The sequence below is a fragment of the Aristolochia californica genome, unplaced genomic scaffold (assembly GCF_029961685.1).
Source record: "Aristolochia californica isolate CCGP_79_NKW_82.1479 unplaced genomic scaffold, dmAriCali1.0.hap1 SCAF_6, whole genome shotgun sequence".
Classification (NCBI taxonomy): domain Eukaryota; kingdom Viridiplantae; phylum Streptophyta; class Magnoliopsida; order Piperales; family Aristolochiaceae; genus Aristolochia; species Aristolochia californica.
In genome coordinates, this window is record NW_027182257.1 from 6,716,370 (window position 1) to 6,736,815 (window position 20,446).

At 38.9% G+C, this 20,446-nt stretch overlaps 1 protein-coding gene across 3 annotated transcripts; it reads left to right on the forward strand.

Moving 5' to 3' along the window:
- The first annotated feature begins 2,686 nt into the window (after positions 1–2,686).
- LOC137934940 (probable sugar phosphate/phosphate translocator At3g17430) lies at positions 2,687–18,615 on the forward strand. Of its 3 annotated transcripts, none has more exons than XM_068779535.1 (10): positions 2,687–2,790; positions 4,846–5,096; positions 6,010–6,117; positions 10,695–10,726; positions 10,829–10,879; positions 11,667–11,728; positions 11,863–12,124; positions 12,235–12,500; positions 12,727–12,824; positions 18,150–18,615. In XM_068779535.1, exons 2-10 carry the CDS (start codon positions 5,010–5,012, stop codon positions 18,336–18,338), a joined length of 1,155 nt encoding a protein of 384 aa, XP_068635636.1. In that variant the 5' UTR covers positions 2,687–2,790; positions 4,846–5,009; the 3' UTR covers positions 18,339–18,615. The 3 variants fall into 3 exon arrangements, with proteins under 3 accessions (XP_068635636.1, XP_068635638.1, XP_068635637.1); XM_068779537.1 differs by having other exon boundaries at positions 4,901–5,096; XM_068779536.1 differs by lacking the exon at positions 2,687–2,790 and adding an exon at positions 2,918–2,970.
- The last annotated feature ends 1,831 nt before the right edge of the window (positions 18,616–20,446 follow it).

Here is a 20,446-nt window from a genome sequence, read left to right on the forward strand (position 1 = left end):
AATGTGGATGACTTGTGGACATGAGTAGAGGCAAAACATAAACATACAGATACTCACAAATGTAAGTGGGTACAATATTAAATAACTACTCACCAAGTGTTTTACCTTACAAAACTAAGGTATGTGTTCTATTTATGAGATAAACAATAGTTAAAATGGCATCCTCCCAAAATTTTTTAGGAAGATGGGCTTGAAAAAGTAAGGCTCAGGCCATGTTTAGCAGGTGTCGATGTTTACATTCTGCTACTCCATCTTGTTGTGGGGTGTGAACACAACTTGTTTGGGGGGCAATGCCTTTGGACAAGTATTAGGTCGCAAGAGTAAATTCAGAGCAATAATCATTATGCACAACTTTCACCTAGGCAGAAAATTGAGTTTCTACCATACTAATGAAATTAGTCAGGTGAGTTTGAGTTTCATATTCGTGGCGCATCAAATAAATCCATGTGTATGTAGTAATGTCATCAACTATGGTGAAGAAATATTGGGCCACAGAAATAGAAGCAATTTGGTAACCCCCACCCCCGATATCAACATGTAATATTTCAAAAGATAATTTGCTAGAGATTGTGCTCAAATAAAAGAAAATGGCAATCTAGTATGTTTAGCTAAGGGGCAAATCATACAATTGTTTAAACTAAAGGAGTTTTTATTCAAAAAAGGAAATGAAACTGATACTTTATTTGATAGATGCCCGAGATGTTGATGCCAAATTCTAGATGGAGAATGTATGTAATAACATGATGACTTTTGTGCGTGATCAAGGTAGTAGAGACCCTTCCATTCAGTTATCGTTCCAATCATCTTCCTTGAGCATAGGTCCTATATGGCACAAAAATAGGTAACAAACAAGGTCATGCAAAGAGAATGATAAATAAACTTGCTTATGGAAATGAGGTTTAATTGGAAAATTAGGACACATAAAACATTATGAAGAACCAACTAGAAAAGAAAACCATTTGACCAACATGTGTAATAATGGCATGAGAGTTTTGGGATCTTCCCGAGCCATGGATCTCGTCACCCTTCTTCCTTCTCTTCCCTCCAGATTTGTTCTTGACGTGGGGAGGATTTTTCAGTGTTTGGAATGTGGAATGGTGAAATCGAATTGAGCCACGAAGGAGGCTCGACCTAGACCTCAGGAGGGAGAATCCGACCTCTAACTTTCTACTTGATTCAATGCTTGTTTTTCATTAAGCTCTTCTCTCCTATAAATAGGATTAGGGACGTGAATGACAAACCTGACCCATGGGTCACTAAGTTCACGAAAATTACAATCAAACCATCCCAAACCAAAACCAACATACATAAAAAGGAAAATTCAATCATTTCATTTCTATGCTTGTTTATTACTCGAGATGCTATGGAATCCATAACATCACCCCCCTCCTGGAGAAAGAGCTTGTCCTCAAGCTCGTAGGTGGGGTAGAGAGCCCTGAAGGATGAGCCTGCAACACCTGAGCTGGAGTAGAAAGTACTCGACCCTCTTGCAGCGGCGGCAAAGGTTTGTTCTCTCGATTGATTTTGATTCTTTTAATTTGAATTGCTTCTAAGTTGTTTTTTTTTTAGTGTTTTCGTTATACTCAACCCCCCCCACACAATCCTTGTTCACAGAGCATAAAAGTAGACTAATCACTCTTCGTGGGACCGATCCTTACTCGCTCTACTACATATATTTTTAGGAGTATAGGTTTTATTTTTGGTTGCCTACGACAGCACACCATAGACGAAAAAATCGAAATATTTGATAGAGATTGAGGAATCGAAGAGGGAGAGGGAGAACGAGGGATTTGAAGACCAAAATCTCCCATTTCCCAGGAATACCAATCGATGAACATCGATTTCCGTGAGAAAATCATGTGTAAAACAGCATGAAAATGACAAAGAAACATGGGAAATGGCCGAGAAGAATGGGTTTCGCAGGCGGCAAGAGGGAATGGAAGAGATGAGATTTTCTTTCCCGAAATTTTTCCAAATCCTCCCAATTCCCGAATCGCCACTCGTTATGTTCCCTTCACATACACGTCCAAGTGATTATTTGGGATCTACCTTGCCAAATGTTATGTTCCCTTCACATACAATGGTTATGAAGGCTTAGGTAAGAGACCTAGGTACCTATTTTGACTTGTTGCATGTGGTATTTCTGGAGATTTTAACATAGAAATGCAGGAGAGAAGGGATAGGATAGAAAAGGGTAGTAGATATTTAGAATGGTTGCAATGGCATATGTGCAATTTTGACATGTTATTTTACATAGAAAGATTGCTTATGTGGACCCTAAGAAGCATAGACCAATTGGAATCCAATAAGAGAGGTAGGTCTCCTTTTTTTGGGGGGGGGGGGGGGGGGGTGTTAATTTTTAAAAATAAAATAACCATTATACCTCTCAAAGAAACAATTTATTGTTATTTAATTTTACGAAAATATAATTATTTTATAAAATATGAAATACCTACAAATGATATTCAAATTAGAGCCCTTATATTATACCCCCCGTGGGTTTGGCACAAGCAAATGTTTATCATGAGTTTTTTTTTTTTTTTTTTCATGGAAGAGCCTCGCTAATTACATTTCTGCGTCATTTTGAGTTCTATAACCTTGAATTTCGTTAATTAATATTTAATTTTGAGTAAATGGCGTATGCAGTTGGATACACATTTAATATCGTTCTTCTTCTCACTCTCTCTCCACGAGTGGAGGTCAGAACCCTAAGCTCGCTTACTGGATCTCTCTTACTCGATCTGCGATCGCGTCCTGTGGGAGAGCTAGAAGCCGGTGGAGTTCGATCCAGTAAGTCAGATCTGGGGGATCCTTGTCTTTTGTACGGCATTTGTTTGGTTATCTTTCTTCTGTTTTGGAAAATGTCACATATTTGACTTGGTATTTGTTTTTGCTCTGGGTTCTGGTGGGGGCTGAGACCCTTTCGACCTTTGGTTTGGTTTTCGGGTTTGTGGTGCTCAAAATTTTCATGTGAGTATCTGTTGACGAGTCGCGTAGTTTTTATTTTGGATTGCTACGGTGCAATTTTGAAATGTGAGGTTGCAATAATTCGTTTGTTCGGCTAAATTTGTTTGTTGAATGCAGAGATGTAGTTTTTTTGCAGGTGTAGTGTTCGTCGAAATGGACAGCAATGTGGCACTTCTTCTTCTTTAAATTTTCTTTGACTAATAAAAGAAGAGAGAAATAGAGGAGGGGCTAGGGATGGTGGAACAAGAATGATCTGAGTGCTTTATGGTGTGAGTGACAAGTTATACGAGTAGTAGTCTTTGTTATCCCATAAAACACTTTCAAACTGTTATCTGTACATCATTTAAAAAAAAAAAACAGTTATCTGTACAGAGAACCTTGGTGACAACAGTGGTTAAAAACTCCAATTTATGCTGGGCCATGACTAGGGCATGAAGGTGTTGGCACTGAAGTCATACTTGTCTATGCTGTTTGAACAGATACTCGATAGTTGATCGAATGATTACTGCATAATTGAAAAATATTCTTATTTTCATTAACTTCAATTGCAAACATTTCTGGAGTACAATAACTGGTAGATTCTCCTTTGTGCATTGGTAGTGAACGAGGTGGTTTGGAATGTTGACTTTTTCTGTGAGGACATTGATGTTATAAGTCTAAGATGAAGCGGGTTGGATGTTTTTGGATTGGACTTTAGCTTCAAAAACACCACATGTCTACTTATGTCGAATTCAATTACTGATTAATATTAGGATGTACTATTTAAAAAAAGATATGATTGTGAGAAAACCTTTTGTAGACTGTGAAAGTTATTTTCATGGCTACTCTTGCTATCATTTGTATAAAAAAAATGAAAATTAATAATTTATGGAAGAGGAGCTTCCTAGTATTTGATGGATCTGGGTGCTTTTGGACAAAAGGTAGAGAGTATGATGGTTGAAGTGAAATTTTATGCACCTGTTATTTGAATTGACACTGTTTCACAACCATATTCTGTTCTAAAGTTCAAGTTGCTTTTCCTATTATTTTTATCCTCATGAAACAACTATTTGGATCAGATATTTTCTGTCGTTTATCTAACAGTTTGAATAAAAAATTATGTCAACGACCTCTTTTTTAATGATAGAGATGGGCCTATAGTTGTGTAGACATTGCATATAGTGAACCAATTATAGTTGTGTAGACATTACATATAGTGAACCAATTATAGTTGTGTAGACATTACATATAGTGAACCAATTATAGTTGTGTAGGTATTTTAACATTCCAAATGCAACTATAGTTCTTTGTCAGTGCTACATTTTTTTTTCTTTTTTCCTTAGCTACTTTGTTTTCTTTTTGAAGTGGTGAGATTGTATTAAGCCAGATGCAAAAACCTTTTTTGGGGGGTGGTGATGGTAGTATTAACAACGAGGCATTGAAGTCTTGCCCCCACTATAGCTAAAATGTGAGGGGCTGTTCTTTACTAGTTATTTTTCTGTCTAGGATCATCCTTTACTTGTTTAGCTCTTTTTAAAGTTCTGTAAAAAACAGTTTGCACTTTAGTTCCATTCTTCATTAAACATGTTAAAAAAATATTTTATTCACGAACATGAGATTAATTGAGGATAAATCTGTTCTTGAATTGGATGAAATTCTGAAAAATGACCAGTAATTATGTGTGGAATGATAGCCATTTTTTGACCCACAGATATGGGGTTTGATCATTCTTCCCAGTCTGTCTGTCTGTCTGTCTGTCTGTCTGTCTCTAGCTCCATGGTTGAATTTAAGCTCCTATAAAGGGCTTCTGTATTCCAATAGACTCGTATTCTTTCTTATTTGTGTCTGTGTTTTCAAGGTTTTTGTTTTTCTATTAAACAACAGTTTTATGGTTAACAGATGATCTGCATGGTGATGGTCCTCAATGTGGGATATCTCTCTTTATGTTGAGTAGTTGTTGATGAAACAAGAAGCCTGGAGTTCTTGCATTTCGATACCAATTCTCAAGAAGCCGAGAAATGGTATCTGGAGGAAAGAGATTATTTGAGACTTGCTGAGAAAACATGATGTTCAGCAAGACACTATTCCTAACTTATCTATATCTACTAATTTACATATTGCTCTCATCGGGGGTTATCCTATACAACAAGGTGCCATCTCTTTCTCTACCTCTCTCTCTCTCTCTCTCTCTCTGTGAGTTCTTTTTAATACACATTATAAGAGTTCTGTTATCAGACATTTATCCCGTGTTTATATAATCTCCTCTGCAAATTTGTGAGGTTTTTTAATACGAGGTTTTTCTTTCATGCCTCAAAAATGTCAATGGTTTCATGGAAGTCTTCTGTGACCAATTTTAGAACAAAAATATCACTGTACTGATTTAACTGGTCAATGAATTACAACTTTAATTTACTATGTACGTCTGTGGTTTTTTTTCCCGTACAGCTGGCTACTATGCATTTGTGAAAATTTTCTCTCTTTCAATCATTGGAAAGTTTGTCATTATTGTTTTTGTGTTTCCTATGATAGCTATGTGGTTAGTAAAGCTGTTGTCCGCTATTATCGTGTTTCAAAAGATGCTTCATCAGATATTCATGGTCCAATCAATGCCAATAGAAGCTGACTTTGTTGTAGACATGGGAATTGAGGGTTTACCTGCTCTAGTGTCTAATTAGTCATTTTCCTTTATTTGTTTACACCTAAACTAGAAAATCCATTCATATATGCTGTTTGTTAACACAAATAACATGGCAACCGGGTAAAGCTTACTCTAGTGTCATTTGCACAAAACAATTGACTTTTTCAACCTGGGAAAGAAATTGCGAGGGTATTATACAGGACTGGATTAATATACCACCTAGGTCTTGTCTCTTTTTTACTATCTCTTTTATTTGCATGATAAGAGAAGACTAATGCTTAGTGGTAGATAGCTTTCTGCTTAATTAACTTATTCTTTTTTTCATTTTTTCTAAATTTCCTTCTTATGTTCAGTCTATATTATTGAATATTGGGATTCTTGAGGAGTTTTAAAACTGTTTTCGCTTTTGTTTCCTTGTGTTGTAGTGGGTCCTCTCCCCAAAGTATTTCAATTTCCCTCTTCCTATAACACTTACTATGATTCACATGGGGTTTTCTGGCCTGGTGGCATTCTGCCTTGTTCGTGTTTTTAAGGTATGCCTATTGTGTTTTACATTCATATCTATGTTGTTATTGATTAGTATCTTGTCTTTTGCATATCTATTATACTGGACTCTTTTTTGCTTCGGTCAGTTGTATGCAGCATCAGTTTTTTTAATAGTTTCTGGTTCCTCTCTCCCTTATGCTCATCTGTATAGAACTCTGTGTGTTTCTGTGATGGAACCTGCATGAGAAATTTGATTTCGTTGTTATGTTTGATGCATATGATCTTTGTGACATGAATCTTTTTAGAGGAAATAGAAAGCCATTTTATTACATGAAAATGGAAATAGTTAACTAGCAGCTATTATCATGGGAGGCCTCAAGCTATTCAGGCAGTCTAATCTATATCTTTTATTTATTGAGGAATGTGTTCTTGAATCATTGATTGAGAATTTGTCATAAGCTTTCAGATGAATTGGAAAAAGCTTTCCTCAGTTTTTGGTGGGCGGGAGTTGTCATTCTAGTAATGTAATTTAAGAAACTTTTGTGGAGAAGTTGAGGAAACACTTAAAAAATCATTTAGGGACTTGTAAGAAATGGAAATTCCTGTAAGAAGACCATGCATTGGACTTTCTTGCATCAGTTAGACTAATGCACTTCATTTGTAGTGTTATTCAAGGTAAAAAGTTATGTGATTGGCATTACTCATAAGAATCTTGTTTCTCCTGTTGTCATGCCTTGATCCCTTCTCCATAAGCAAATCAAAGCTAAATTTTGACAGCAATTCCTTGGGAACCACGATCCCCAGTGGTTTCATTCATGATCACCGTGAGATTACTATGCTTGCTCACTCATGTCAATCAGTCTCTATGATAGCTGAGGCTGAAGTGAAAGCACTCCTATATGGTGTCAAACTCAATTCAGGGTGGACAGAGTTGAGTTAAGGGGGGAACCTGCCTTGACGTGACCTGGTTTATGCAGGAATGGGGTTGGCTTCTCATCTTGTGAGGTGGGGATGGGGTGTGGGCGAAATCCCTATGCAGGTTTGGGGCTGGGATGGATTTCTTGATGCTGATCCACGCGTTCCCGTCCTTAATTCATAGGGGATTCTTATGAAACTAACCAGTATCAATTATAGAAAAGACGTTTATATAGCTTGATTGCTGAAACGCATACCCACCAACAATGGCATAAGCCTCCCACCACGTCTTCATCTTCATCATCTCTCAGAGCCCTTCTAAAACCGAGGTTCCAGCTAATATGAGGAGAGACAGTTAGTCTAGAATTTTGGATCATCACTGTTGGATTTATGGCCAGCCTGAAATAAGGTTGATAGGTAGAGCACATTGGGGACTCTTCAATCCACCAGTCAGTCCAGAATTTGATGTTATCACCTCGATCAACATAGAACTTGATTCCATCCCCAAATAGAAGATAACTGAAAAGAAGGCACACCAGATTGCTGAGGGTCATCTTCATTTCCCTCCATCTAGCCACCAAGATTCCTTAAGATTGGCAAGCTTTGTGGCAACCATGTCTCTCTACGCAGCATCTCTGTTCATATTGAATCTCCAAAACCATGAAGGAGAGTCTGGCCTGTCTCCTTTGTGGATTTAACCCCAAGACTCCCCAACTTCTTGGGTCTGCAGACATCACTCCAATTGACAAGGTGGTACTTAAACCCCCTCAGATCCACCTCTCCAAAGGAAACTTCTCTTAAGCTTTTCAATTATGTTACCGCACTAAGCAAGGAAGAGAGAGGGAGTATGGTGGTAGTCCAGCAATGGATGCATCGAGAAGAGTGAGCCTTCACGCTTTTGAAAGCAACTTGCTCTTCCAGGTTGACAGCCGTCTCTCCATCTTCTCAATCACAGATGACCAAAGGTGTTTGTCTGGCTTGGAGGTGAACATGGGAAGTCCAAGGTAAGTTGCAGGACAAAAGTGCAGCAGAGTAAGCTAGCCATTCTTCTCCCATCTCCATCATCCATATTAAAGCAGAATAGGGCTGATATTTTCCAGTTGATCTTCTGGCCAGAGGTTAGCTCAAATAATCCTAACAGTGCCTCCAGCTTGAGAACTTGATCATCTGAGCTGACACAGGAAAGGATAGTGTCATTCACTTCTAATAAAATGTTTCATACTCTCATTTCAAAAAAAATGTTTCATACTCCAAAAAATCCTTAAGATGTTTTTTCGTATATGAACAAGTGCATGTTCTAGGTATTGGGTATCTAGCTCCAAAAGTTTGATCTCCAATTCTGCCCCTTCAACTTTCTGCTGTCTCCTGAACCTAATGATTGCTATTCCTGTGGGAAATTTTGAAGGAGTTGGCGGTTTCCCTCGATATCTTCTGCTGGTGTAAGGAGCAAAACCAAAGCACAATTTAAGGGAAAACCTCCTGGTTCTGGTGTGATCGGAAGGTGTCTTCACCTATACTTTGTTGTAGCAATTACTGTGTATAAATGTGCAACATATGGTGATTAATCTTTCTTTTTGCAATGATGTAGTGTACCCACCTTACCCAAGGGATAGTTGCATCTGCCATTTGTGGTGTTAGCAGCCCCACCTACCCTTCTTGCAACTACCTTCCACTAGTTGCTTGGGTCATAGCTTATGGTCTCTGTCTTTGAACTTGTCCTTACTCTTCCATCCCATTGGAACTTTCCAAGGTGTTTGTATTTTGGAAGATCTCCAAGGAGTTTACTTTTGTGTTTCTTGTGCTTGTGTCTAGATGGCATTGAGAAGAGGCTGCAGCCATCCTAGGTCCTCCCCATTTTATTTTCTTCCTACACCATTTTGCTTTACCAAGGGCTTGGGTCTCTACCATTCTGCTCGGGAGCACAATCTATCTGTTTATCCTACTTGGAAGCAGCTAAAACTGAACTCCTTGTGTTCCTGGTTTCCTTTCATGGTCATTCTTAAGAGTGACACTGATAGATTGGTGACTTACCTCTGTCACTGTGATCCTAGTATAGAGTATTTAGTGTATCACTTCTTCCTTGGTGCCTTTTCAAGGATGATTTAACTACAATGGCTGATACAAGGTATTCAGCTCCATGGCTTTTCAATGCTTCCTCTGCCAACAATGGAAGTCTGCCCATAATGGAAAGATTCTACCCTTCTTGTATATGATCTTCATTTCATTCTTACTGCTTGGATCCCTATCCTTTAATTGTTGAATTGTTTTTTGTGAGGTAACTGATGTGGTTAGGGGAGAGTTGCCTCTTCAACTTTTTCTTGAAGTTTTCCCGTGTTGTTATGATGCAAAGCATTGCTCTACTTTTTTGTAGCTTTGCCACCAAGACTTTGCCTCATCCTTGAGGAAGATGGTGGTAGTATAACCTTGGTAGCTTTGTCTTTTATTGTTCAATTTGGCCAAAGGAAATCATTTAATTGTGTTATATCTCAGGCATCTTATGGAACTTGAGCTTGGGGAGCTTGACTAATTAATACTTGCTGAATGGAGACTCCATCACAGCTCATTAATGTCCATCTTCACCTTTTATTTTGAGCTGGGAGTCAGGTTTATGCAAGCAAGCAGTCGAGAGATGTCGCCAAATCCCAAAAATTCTGTTTGAATACTTAAAAATGTGATGTGCATGTCCTCTTCCAAGTCTTCAATGATCCTAATACCTCGTTGCACCTCTTCCTTCAAAGACTGTACCTCTTTGCTTGCTTTCAGAATCCAGCTTCTCCTTTCTTTGAGCCTTGAGTGTATAAGTTGTGCCAATAAGCAGCTTCCACAAGATCCTCTGGTTTAATGCTTCATGGCTCATTGTCTTTGTCCCTCTTTTATTTTTGAGGCTTTGCCTTTCCTTATGTTGATGCCCAGTTCTGTATTTGCAGCCTATGCTACCATAGTCTCTTCTTGACTATGTGATTTAGTGCCTCCCTCTTGTGTACCTCTTGCAATCAATGTGAGGCACAATCTAATGCTTTAGGCCTTAATCACTATCACACATTCTCAATGGTTCCAGTTCTTCTAACTGGTCCCTACTTGTGCTCAGTCTTGTGGCTTTGGCCCCTTCTAGAGTCTCTTTAGAATTTTAACTTGGGAATTCCTTAGAACTCTCTATACGCTTATGCACTACTGTAGAGAGATTTGAATCTTCTCACTTTGGTAATGTAATGAGATTACAGATAACTTTCATCATATTATGTTGGGAACAATTGTGCTTTTTTTATTTTTTTTATTTTTTTGGGTTGTAATGGTGATCTCGATTAAACGGTTGCACCCTTTCTCACAAAAAATAAAATAAAAAAGGTTTGCTTGATTTGATCCAAAAGTAATGATGGCTGTATAAAATAATTAAATTATTTAAAAATATAGAAAAGTATAAGAAATAGTGACCAAGTTTGCCTTTTTTTCACCTCTAAAAAAATTGTATTATAGAGGATTCGACTGTCTTTGTTTATTCTTTTGCATCCTCTTCCTGGAATATGTTCATTTTGGGAGTTATTGAAATACTGGCAACATGGTGGGAGTGAAAAAATATTCACTTGTTTTTTGTGCATGTAATCTTAAATAAATGCATGAATAGGTAGGTTTCTAATGTTATATTTATTGGTCTTTGACAATTATGAACTTTTTTTTCATATGAATTCATACCAGCTATATGTCAATGCAGGTTGTAGCACCTGTTAAGATGACATTTGAAATGTAAGGCTCTCTCCTACCCTACATGTTACTCTTTATTCAATTTTGTTTCTTATTCTTTCCTTCATTTATTTATCTATCCCTTATAGTTCTCATTTTTTGCAGTTATGCAACATGTGTTGTTCCAATTAGTGCCTTTTTCGCATCAAGCCTCTGGTAGGAACTTTTGTCTACTTATATATCAGTTGATCTTTGTTTCCTTCATAACTATGTTCTGAAAATGTTCAAAAGTCCAGTGTGGAAGTGACATATTTAATGACTTGTAGTTGTGCTATTGGAACAAGATATGTGTTTCCAAATAAAAAGTCAAACCAATGTTTCAGAAGCTGGACTAACCATGAAACCAGAGGCTTTGGCCAGTTCCGGTCTAACTTGATTTGACCGGATTCAACCAGTATAACTGATCTAATCCTGTGGTTCAACCAAAATGGACTTTTTTTTGGCTGTGATCATATGCCTAAATGGGATATCACCTATAAGTTTATCCTTTATGTGTTATTTCATTGCATTAAGATGGAAAACAGTGGGGTAGGCTGGTTAGATGTTTATTATTGCATTTTATAGGTTAGCACTTCAGATCTTTCAACCAGTACAAAATATTTTGCCCTTGTCTTCAAACATCTAAATAAAGTACCTGAACAGGACAGGTCCAATCAGTCTGGTTTACCACTGGTTGAGGTGGCGAGTTTTTCTGGTTTTTCGCCAGAAAAAAATTGCTGTATGAGAATGGGAAAGCACTCTGGTTCTTACAACCTTGAATCAAACTTAATTACTGGGCTATCAATTCATAGTAGAAATGAGATTTATTGACCTTGTGATGGTTCCTGTCTTCAAAAAGTTTGCCCCTGCTCTCTGTGGGGATTTTTTTTTTTTTTTTTTGTCAAATCGGAGTCTTTTGTTATTTGATCAGTTGCTGAATGAATGTTTCTGTGTCAATTTGCAGGTTTGGCAACACTGCTTATTTGCACATTTCGGTGGCTTTTATTCAGATGCTTAAAGCCTTAAGTACGTAAAAATCCATCACCTCTGCCTTAGTTTTAATTTTCAGAACATTTCATTTTCTTCTGAAGGAAATTACGGCAAGAAAACCTATTGACTTTGAGAAGCACTAAACCTGAAAATGTGATGTTATCCTACAGTGCCTGTGGCCACATTTCTTATGGCCGTTATATGTGGAACTGACAAGTTGAGGTGTGATGTGTTCTCAAACATGGTGCTGGTCAGTGTTGGAGTTGTCATTTCGTCCTATGGGGAAATTCATTTTAATGTGGTCGGTACAGTGTACCAGGTTACTGGCATATTTGCTGAAGCTCTTAGGCTTGTTTTAACTCAAGTCCTCCTTCAAAAGAAAGGATTGACTCTAAATCCAGTCACTAGCTTGTATTATATAGCACCTTGCAGGTATCCATTGTTGCATTTATATTATACTATTTGTTACTTGTTTATTTGTTTGCTGTTATACCACTTAATGTTGCAAGGAAGCTTATTATTGGGGTTTTGTTTACATGTAGCTTTGTGTTTTTATTCGTACCATGGTACCTATTGGAGAAGCCAGGAATGGAAGTTTCACAGATTCAGTTTAATTTTTGGATATTTTTCTCAAATGCTCTATGCGCGCTGGCGTTGAATTTCTCCATTTTCCTAGTTATTGGTAGAACAGGAGCAGTAACAATTCGTGTTGCTGGCGTTCTGAAGGATTGGATATTAATTGCTCTTTCTACTGTCATATTTCCTGAATCAACCATAACTGGGTTGAATATCATTGGATATGCTATTGGTACCTCTCTCTCTCTCTCTCTCTCTTTCTCTCTCTCTCTCTCTCTCTCTCGCTGGCTCGTTATTTTCTGTGCAATTATGCAAATAGAGGCCTCTGTCAAGAAATCGGTAGTATGCCTTAAATGTTTACTTGTCTTGATGAGTTAAATCTACAATTTTTATAATTCTTTCTTATACATACGTAAAATTTTAAATTGTCCATCTGAATTTGGTCTTCCCTGTTCTAGCTCTATGTGGCGTAGTCATGTACAACTACATAAAGGTCAAAGATATCCGTGCATCAAATCAACTTCCGCCAGAGTCTTTGCCAGAAAGAGCAACCAAGGTCAGTATTCTCTTGTATTCCTTTATTTTTTGAATGATTTTCTTTAGTTTTACATGTGTTAGTTCTGTTTTTTTTTTTTTTTTATAGAAATTATGAAGGCTTTTTATTACTGAAAAAACGAAAGAAAAGGCCAGAGGCCATTGAGATAGAGGTGGAAGGAATTTCCCTCTAGAAGAGATGACCGGAAAACACCTTCCTTAGCCAAGTAACCGGACTCTTTATTGGCAGCCCCAGGTTACAACTAAAAGAGGCACATAAATCTTTGATTTCATCACAGATATAACTAGAACACCAAGAGGGGGAGGCCTTATCAGACATTCAGCTAATTACCATCTTCAAGTCATCTTCAACAATAACTGGAGCTGAGAAGTTCTGCTTGAAAAGACGAATGTCTTGCAAAAGGGTTTTGATTTTTGCACCAGCTGAATCACTAACCACAATGGGAGCAGAGAATGCAGGAAGAGCAGCTCTACAGTGATCCTGGATAATGCTGCCAATTCCTGCCAGACCTGGGTTCGCTAGCATTTGTCTCTCCAGTCCCCTGAGTCCTGAGTAGAGACCCTCTTCTTTTTGACAATGTTAAATTGCCTCAGGAACTTTTCTTTAAAAGGAAAATTTCCCCACCACCTGTCATATTAGAAATGAACAAGGGGACCGGATTTCATGTGGAATCTGAGTTGAGGAGAGAAGCATTCCTTACACTGAGTAATAGATCTCCAGATACTGGATATTTTTTATGGGGGAGTGTCAGTGGGGGGACCTAATCTTGCAGGAGGAAACCATACTAGAGTTCAGGAACCACCTCCAAAGGGAGTCCTTTACTGTGCCAAACATCCAAAGCCCTTTAGCTAGAAGGGCTTTGTTTACTGTCCTCATCTTCTTTATATCCAACCCCATTCTGGGTTTTACAGACATTTTCCCATTTAACTAATGGGTAGCGAAACTTCTCTGAGACTTCCCACAAAAAGAACTTTTGGTAGATGGCTTTATCTGATTAATTACACTAATAGGGCATAGGATCAGCAAGAGGCAGTAAACAGGAATTCCCTCTACATAGACTTTAGCAAGGTGGATCTGCCTGCTAGGGAAAGGAGCACCTGCCTTTCCAGAAGGCTAACCTATTTTCAATCCTGTCCGGCATTGGATGCCACAAAGCATCGTTGGGCCGGCCATAGAAGGAAGGGAGACCCAAGTAGGTAGAAGGGAAAGCCAGAGTTCTGAAACTAACAATCCTGCAAGCTGATTTGTCCTGTGCTGGCTAATGTTAGCTCCATAAACCCCCGATTTTCCACAATTTACCTTCTGGCCAGAAACCAGCTCGAATACGGGCAGAAGGATCGTGATGCTTGAACTTCCTTGTTGCTGGATCTGCGGTAGCAGATTGTGTCGTCCACAAATCGCAGTAAGGGAACCTGAATTTGCTAGTTCTCTAGGCTAACCCTGAGATCCACCTATTTTGGTGGGCCAGCTGGTAGAAAGAACTGAGAGCCTCACTGACGGTGTTAAAAAGTAAGATGAAAAGGGGTCACCTTGCCTAAGGCCCCTAGTACTCTTTAAAAAACATTTAACAGTTTTGTTTATCACCAGAAAGAGGGACGGAGCATGCAGCTGCAGATTCAATGCCTCCATCTCTGCTAGAAACCCATCTTGTCAAGCATGAAATCTGCCTAGTTAACCCTGTTGAAAGCCTTCTCCATATCATGTTTTACAATTATCCCTTCTTTCCCCTCTTTTGGAGCCCAGAAGCTCATAGGCAATGAATGCTGATTCCTGAATCTGACGACCTTCAATAAAAGCACTCGAGTTTCACTTATGACTTGTGGAAGTGCCTTCTTAAGCCTCGTGGTCAGAACCTTAGACATCAGCTTGTATACACTGGAGATTAAGCGTAATGGGTGATAATCCCTTGGGTAGTCAGTGCCTTTTTTCTTAGGACAGGGGAGATAAAAGAGGCCTCGATACTCGTGGAGGTGACCCCATTGTAGTAGAAGTTATCAAACATGTCCAATACATCATGCCTCAGAAAATCCCATCCTACTTGTAGAATTCAGAAGATAATCCATCTGGCCCAGGTGCTTTGTTTCTGGGCAGAGATTTCAAAGCCGCTTCTACTTCTTCCATCAAGAAGGGCCTCTCAAGCTCCTCAGCAAGACTCGATGGGCTTGACTTGATTGGAAGGAGCTCAGGCTTTGGCCTACTCAATTTTTCATCCGAGACAATGAAGAAAGAAAGTGAACTCATTCATTAATTAGTTCTTCTTTGTTGGAGCTGAGGTTACTGTTCACCAATAGGGATGAGATTCTGTTCCGCCTTCTATAAGCTAGAAGCAACCAAGTGGAAGAATTTTGAATTAGCATCTCCCTCCAGCCATTTGTAACGAGCCTGTTGCTTCTAGTACTGTCTTTCGTTGAAGACAGAGTTCTCAAATTCCTCTTCTGGTATGTCCTTTGAAATATGCTGAATGCCCAATAGGTCGGCTTTCCTTGAAAGAGTCAAGCTGCTGGATCTTGGCCAATAACCTGCCTATTCTCCTTCTGGTTAGATTTTATTTTTTAAAGATTTCAATTTACTTACCAGCTTGACATCACCCTGTCCTTCTGAGTACAATTCACACCATCTTGCTTTAAGAGGGTGGGAAGTCCTTCTCATCCAACCAGGCAGTTTTGATCACCACATAACCCGCGCCCCCCCCCCCCACCCCCCCCCATACATACACACACACAAATCTGGTTGAGATTCAATCAGAATTGGAATGTGGTTAGAGATGGGCCTGGATAGAACTCCGGTCGTACATGGCTCTATTTAGCCAGTCTTGGTTATCAAGAAAACTGTTGAGCTTAGTTAGCACTGGGTTACATTGCCTGTTTGTCCTAGTGAACATCAGATACCAATCCATTTAATATTCTCTATGAAATCAGAGAAGTCTCTCATGGCTGAAGAGACTTGTCCAAAGCTGGAAGATTTCTCAGATGCGTACTTTGAAGGATTGAAATCCCCTCCAAGTAGCCAAGGAGTGGACCACGTGGTGTTAGTTTGGGATTGCTCTTCTAGAAATTCTCTCTGTTGCAAGGAGTGGTTTTAGTCTGGGATTGCTCTTCCTTGCATAGACAGATGCCACAACCCAAACAAGATGATCAATTCTTGTTTCAAATTTAATTGCTACGGAATAGCTTGATTCAGGCAATCAATTTTAGCCAGCTTACGTAGTCCCAAACAATGATGATGTCCCCTGCACTACCTCTTGCTTCTAACTCGAAATTTGACAAATGCCATAGATCATGGGTCATTGCCTCAAAAGAGTTTTCCCGTTTAGTTTCCTGGCCAATGCAATTTTATTTGTCTTTAAAATTTCTTTGAGTACTACTCTTTTCTTGGAGGAACCGAGATGGTCCAGGGGAGTATATTCATTGGGGAACCCTGCTCTCGTTGTGGAATACTTGGAACTTGATCAAGATGTCCATAATCTTTCACTGGGGTTGTAATGGACACCTAATGTGGCTGCATACCCCTGTAACCCACACTGAGAAATTTGCTGCACTGTTTGCAATGAGCAGTGGTGCAAATTGCAGGGGAGCAAGAAGATCGGGCTCTTGCATGTGCCAAAGTCTGAGGGCCAGCAGGCTGGGTGAAAGGCGCAGGATTATGATTTGAATAGCAGCAATTCCATCCAGCAACCATTTCCAGCCAGATCTCTTTGAAACATGCTTGGGGAGCAGGATGATCCCCTTCTCATCTTTCTTTTTCAACGATTCTACAGTAAGAATACTGTCTTCCTTTCCATGGATGAAGCCAAAGATCAAGTTTTTCGTCCAAAACGTTTTCTCTTCTTCTACCTCTGCAATGTGGAGTTCGAATGACACACTAAAAGCACTTAGGCTTTTGAACGAGCCTCAGATGTATGAAAATGTGCCGCTATGATCGCCATTTTTACAGCATAACCTTGATGAAATGGAACCAGGTCAGCACAAGAGCAGCGGTGAGCGTTTCTTATCATTAGGGATGTTTTCAGGCTGTCCAGTACTTGTCGCTTTCCTGGGCAAACTGGAGTCACAAATGTTGTAGAGGAAGACATGGAAACCTCGAGCACATGACTATCTTTTTCTTGGGGGATTCATCAGTGAAAATCAATGTGGAGCAATCAAATGATAGAAGGAAAAGAAAACACCAGGATTCTGGTTAAGGTGCAGAAAATAAGTTTCAGAACGGAAGAAAGCATGTAAGAGAGATGAAGAAACAACAAAATTGCTAGAAAACATAGATAAATGGGGAGTTGGGGAAAACCTAAAGGGAGGAGATTTAGGGCTTCCACAGGCAGCAGCAGGAAGAGAATTTTTTGGTGCTCTAAATTGCACGAGTAAACAACATCATAGGTTTGTATTAGAGACAATTCTTGCCTTTGGCAACGTCTCTATTTTTGCTTGCTTTACACGGATGTGTGTTCATCATACACATTCTGCAATTTCACTCACCTTTCATGTGATTGGACAGAGCAGTCATGATAGTTTTCCTGTGAATGACTATAACTTTCTGTCGTAAAGTTCAAGATGTAGATATACGCAGAGATTGGAGGATAAAAATGAGGTTAGTTTGTCTGCATCAATCATCATACTTGGAATAGTAACAACTGCTTGGACTCATCATCATACTAGGACTTCTGTTTGGATCAGGAGAAAATGTCTGCACGATAAATGTGGCATGCTAGATTCTTCTGGAGAGTAGGCTTTGGCTGGTGGGTGAGATGTTAAGAATGCTGCAGTCAAACTATAAATCTGGATGTGCTTATGATGATTCAAAGGCAGGGTAAACCTTATATACTAGAATTCCAGACACTTCAGCCTTTATAATGGATCTGGTAACTACCGATTTGAATGGGATAGAACTTTTTAACGTTTATTATGGATCAGGTAACTACTGATTTGAGTAGAATAGCTTTTTTTTTTTTTTTTTTTTTTTTGTTGAAAATTTCTTGTCTCTCTCAAAATAATTAGCCGAAATTAGGAGGTCTTCTCTCAAATAATAAATAAAAGATTCTTTCAATCCTGATCCATGTGGGATTATTCTAACACTCGCTCTCATCCTGTTCTCTTTATGACCTATATATAGAAAACTGTGGTCAACTTCCCAAGTGATTGTCACAGAGTCTTGCTAATACCATTTAAGGGATGGGTTTCTGTCAATTACAAAATGAGTAGCTTTGGGGGCTTCTTCCCAAGTAATTGGCACAGAGTTTAGCTAATGTGGATCCATGTGGGACTTACTCTAACGAATGGGAATCAGTATAACCACTTTGTAGTGGTGACACTTTACTCTCTCTGCATGTTACAGGAGTGGAAGTTAGACAAGAAATCGTCTGACTTGTACCCAAACAATGGCAATAATGGAAACGGTGGAAGCAACAATGGAGGAACTGGGTCTGCAGCCGATCCTGTTGCAGATGAAGAAACACCATTTATATCAGCTTCCATGAGATTATCTCACCTTGGTCGCGGTCAGTACAGCAGCCACAATGCGTAACGATGACAGCTGGACTACCACAATGCATAACAATGTAAATGTGCCTCTTTTCCTATTGCAAGTTATTTCTGATGATTATGCAGGCTGTCGAGCATTGGGTGTTTCAATGTGAAGAAGGATTACAAGGGAGCTGAAGCCAGACGGCAAATGGAGCAATTCTTTTATGGAAATTGTATCTGTTTTTTTGTGGAGGATCAGGTGAACATGCTCCTCATTGCTGAGCTCGTAAGAAATGTTGTAGAATTCATTGAAACATAAGAGTGGGTATCTTTCCTTCTTTCTTGGAACATTTGCTGAGCTATCTTAAAGCTCCAATATTTTCCAAAATATTTTCCCAGGCGCAACAACTAAGATTTAGAACGGTCTCATCAAAGCCAACCAAAGTGATGAACATAGTTATTAATGGTTAAACTCGTAAGCTTAGATGGATTTAGGTCCATATATGTGAATAAAAGTACAAATAAATATTATCCTATGATACTATTATTCAACTGCCGGAAATATTTTGGGGTAAAATTATAACTAGGTTTTTTTTAATATAAATATTAATTTTTTTATATAGAGGATGAATTAATTTGAAAAATATTTGTTTAGTTTAAACCATAATTTTAATTTTGAAAGGATAATATAAAAAATGTATAATATCTTATTTCAATGTAAATGTAAGAAAATATTTTTTGTTTCAAAAAAATAAATAATTCTATCTTTAATTCCGTTATTCATACAACCCAGTGTCGACTTTTCTACCTCTGCGGATCGTTTTCAAAACCCTAGTGTCATTTGGGTTTCTTTATTCCAAAACCTCTGCGGATCGTTTTCAAAACCCTAGTGTCATTTGGGTTTCTTTATTCCAAAACCCTAGCGAGACTCAGGTTAATTTTCTCTCTCTCTCTCTCTCTCTCTTTCTATCTCGTTCCGTCCGCTTTCTCCGATGGTACGCCCGTTTTCGTGATTCTTTGGAAGCCGTTTCGTGACTCTACGTTTTCTCCTGCTTAGGTAGAGAAGCAATGGGGAAGGAGGAGACAAGGGTTGAAAAATAGGAAGCTTAACATTTTTCATCCACTCCACGTGCATGCATGATGCATGGAAGGAACCCCAGTTGGATTGAGTGCTTTAAATCAGTATTTAGTAAAATATTAAGACTAACCTCATAGGGATAAATGGAAAAAACAAAAACTGGTTCGCCCACACAAACTCAAAATGAGAAATGATTAAAACAACTAATCTTTCAGCGAGACTAGTGGCAAGAATGGCAGCGAGAAGGTGGAGAATGTTGGAGTCGTTTTGGGGTTTTTGTTCTATCTTCCCAGAAATAACGGAGTAAGAATGGAGAAAGAAAGGAGAATGAAGAGAGAAAGAGCAGATAAAAAAAACAAGAGAGAGTGGTGGAAGGCCGGAATGCCGAAATGTCGAAAAGTGGTGCTGTTTGGTCGAGATAAATTTTCAGTAGATAGGATTAGTAGTTTGAACAACAAACAAAATAAGAGGGGTGAAAATGAAATGGGGAGAAGCTGACCCTCACAGTTCAGCTAGACTTGGGATGAATTTTATAATATTAATATTATACTGTAATAAATACAAATTTACAAACAAATGAATAAACTTATTAGCGAAAGGGTTCAATTGTAGGATGGGGAAAAGTCCTGACATTAACCATTCCTCTCTGTTAGGACCAAGACCGTAATTTGAGCATAATAGACCCTCAATCCGAGGGTATAATCACCACGAAGCATATAATCAAATAGAAAACGCAATATGGGCATAAATAACAGTAAATCAACAGCAAAACATAAGAGGCAACGTTCTTACGTGGTTCAGCGACAGCCTACTCCACGGGAGGGGACGAGAATCCACTAAAACGAAATGGGGTGACGCTTTGCGGCTTCAAGCATACAAAATCGAGCTCCTACACAAAGTCAAGCTCTGATTTCTCCCTCTATGAACCCCTTCTTTCTTTGCGCAGAGAATCCCTAAATCTTGTCTTTTCAAACCTCTCTTCCTCCTCAAAATCCCTAAATCCAGAGAGCTCCCGATTTTATCCCGTAATCGGGTCCCGATGCGGATCCGAACCGGGTAATCGGATTCAAGACACTCGATTAACAAATCTC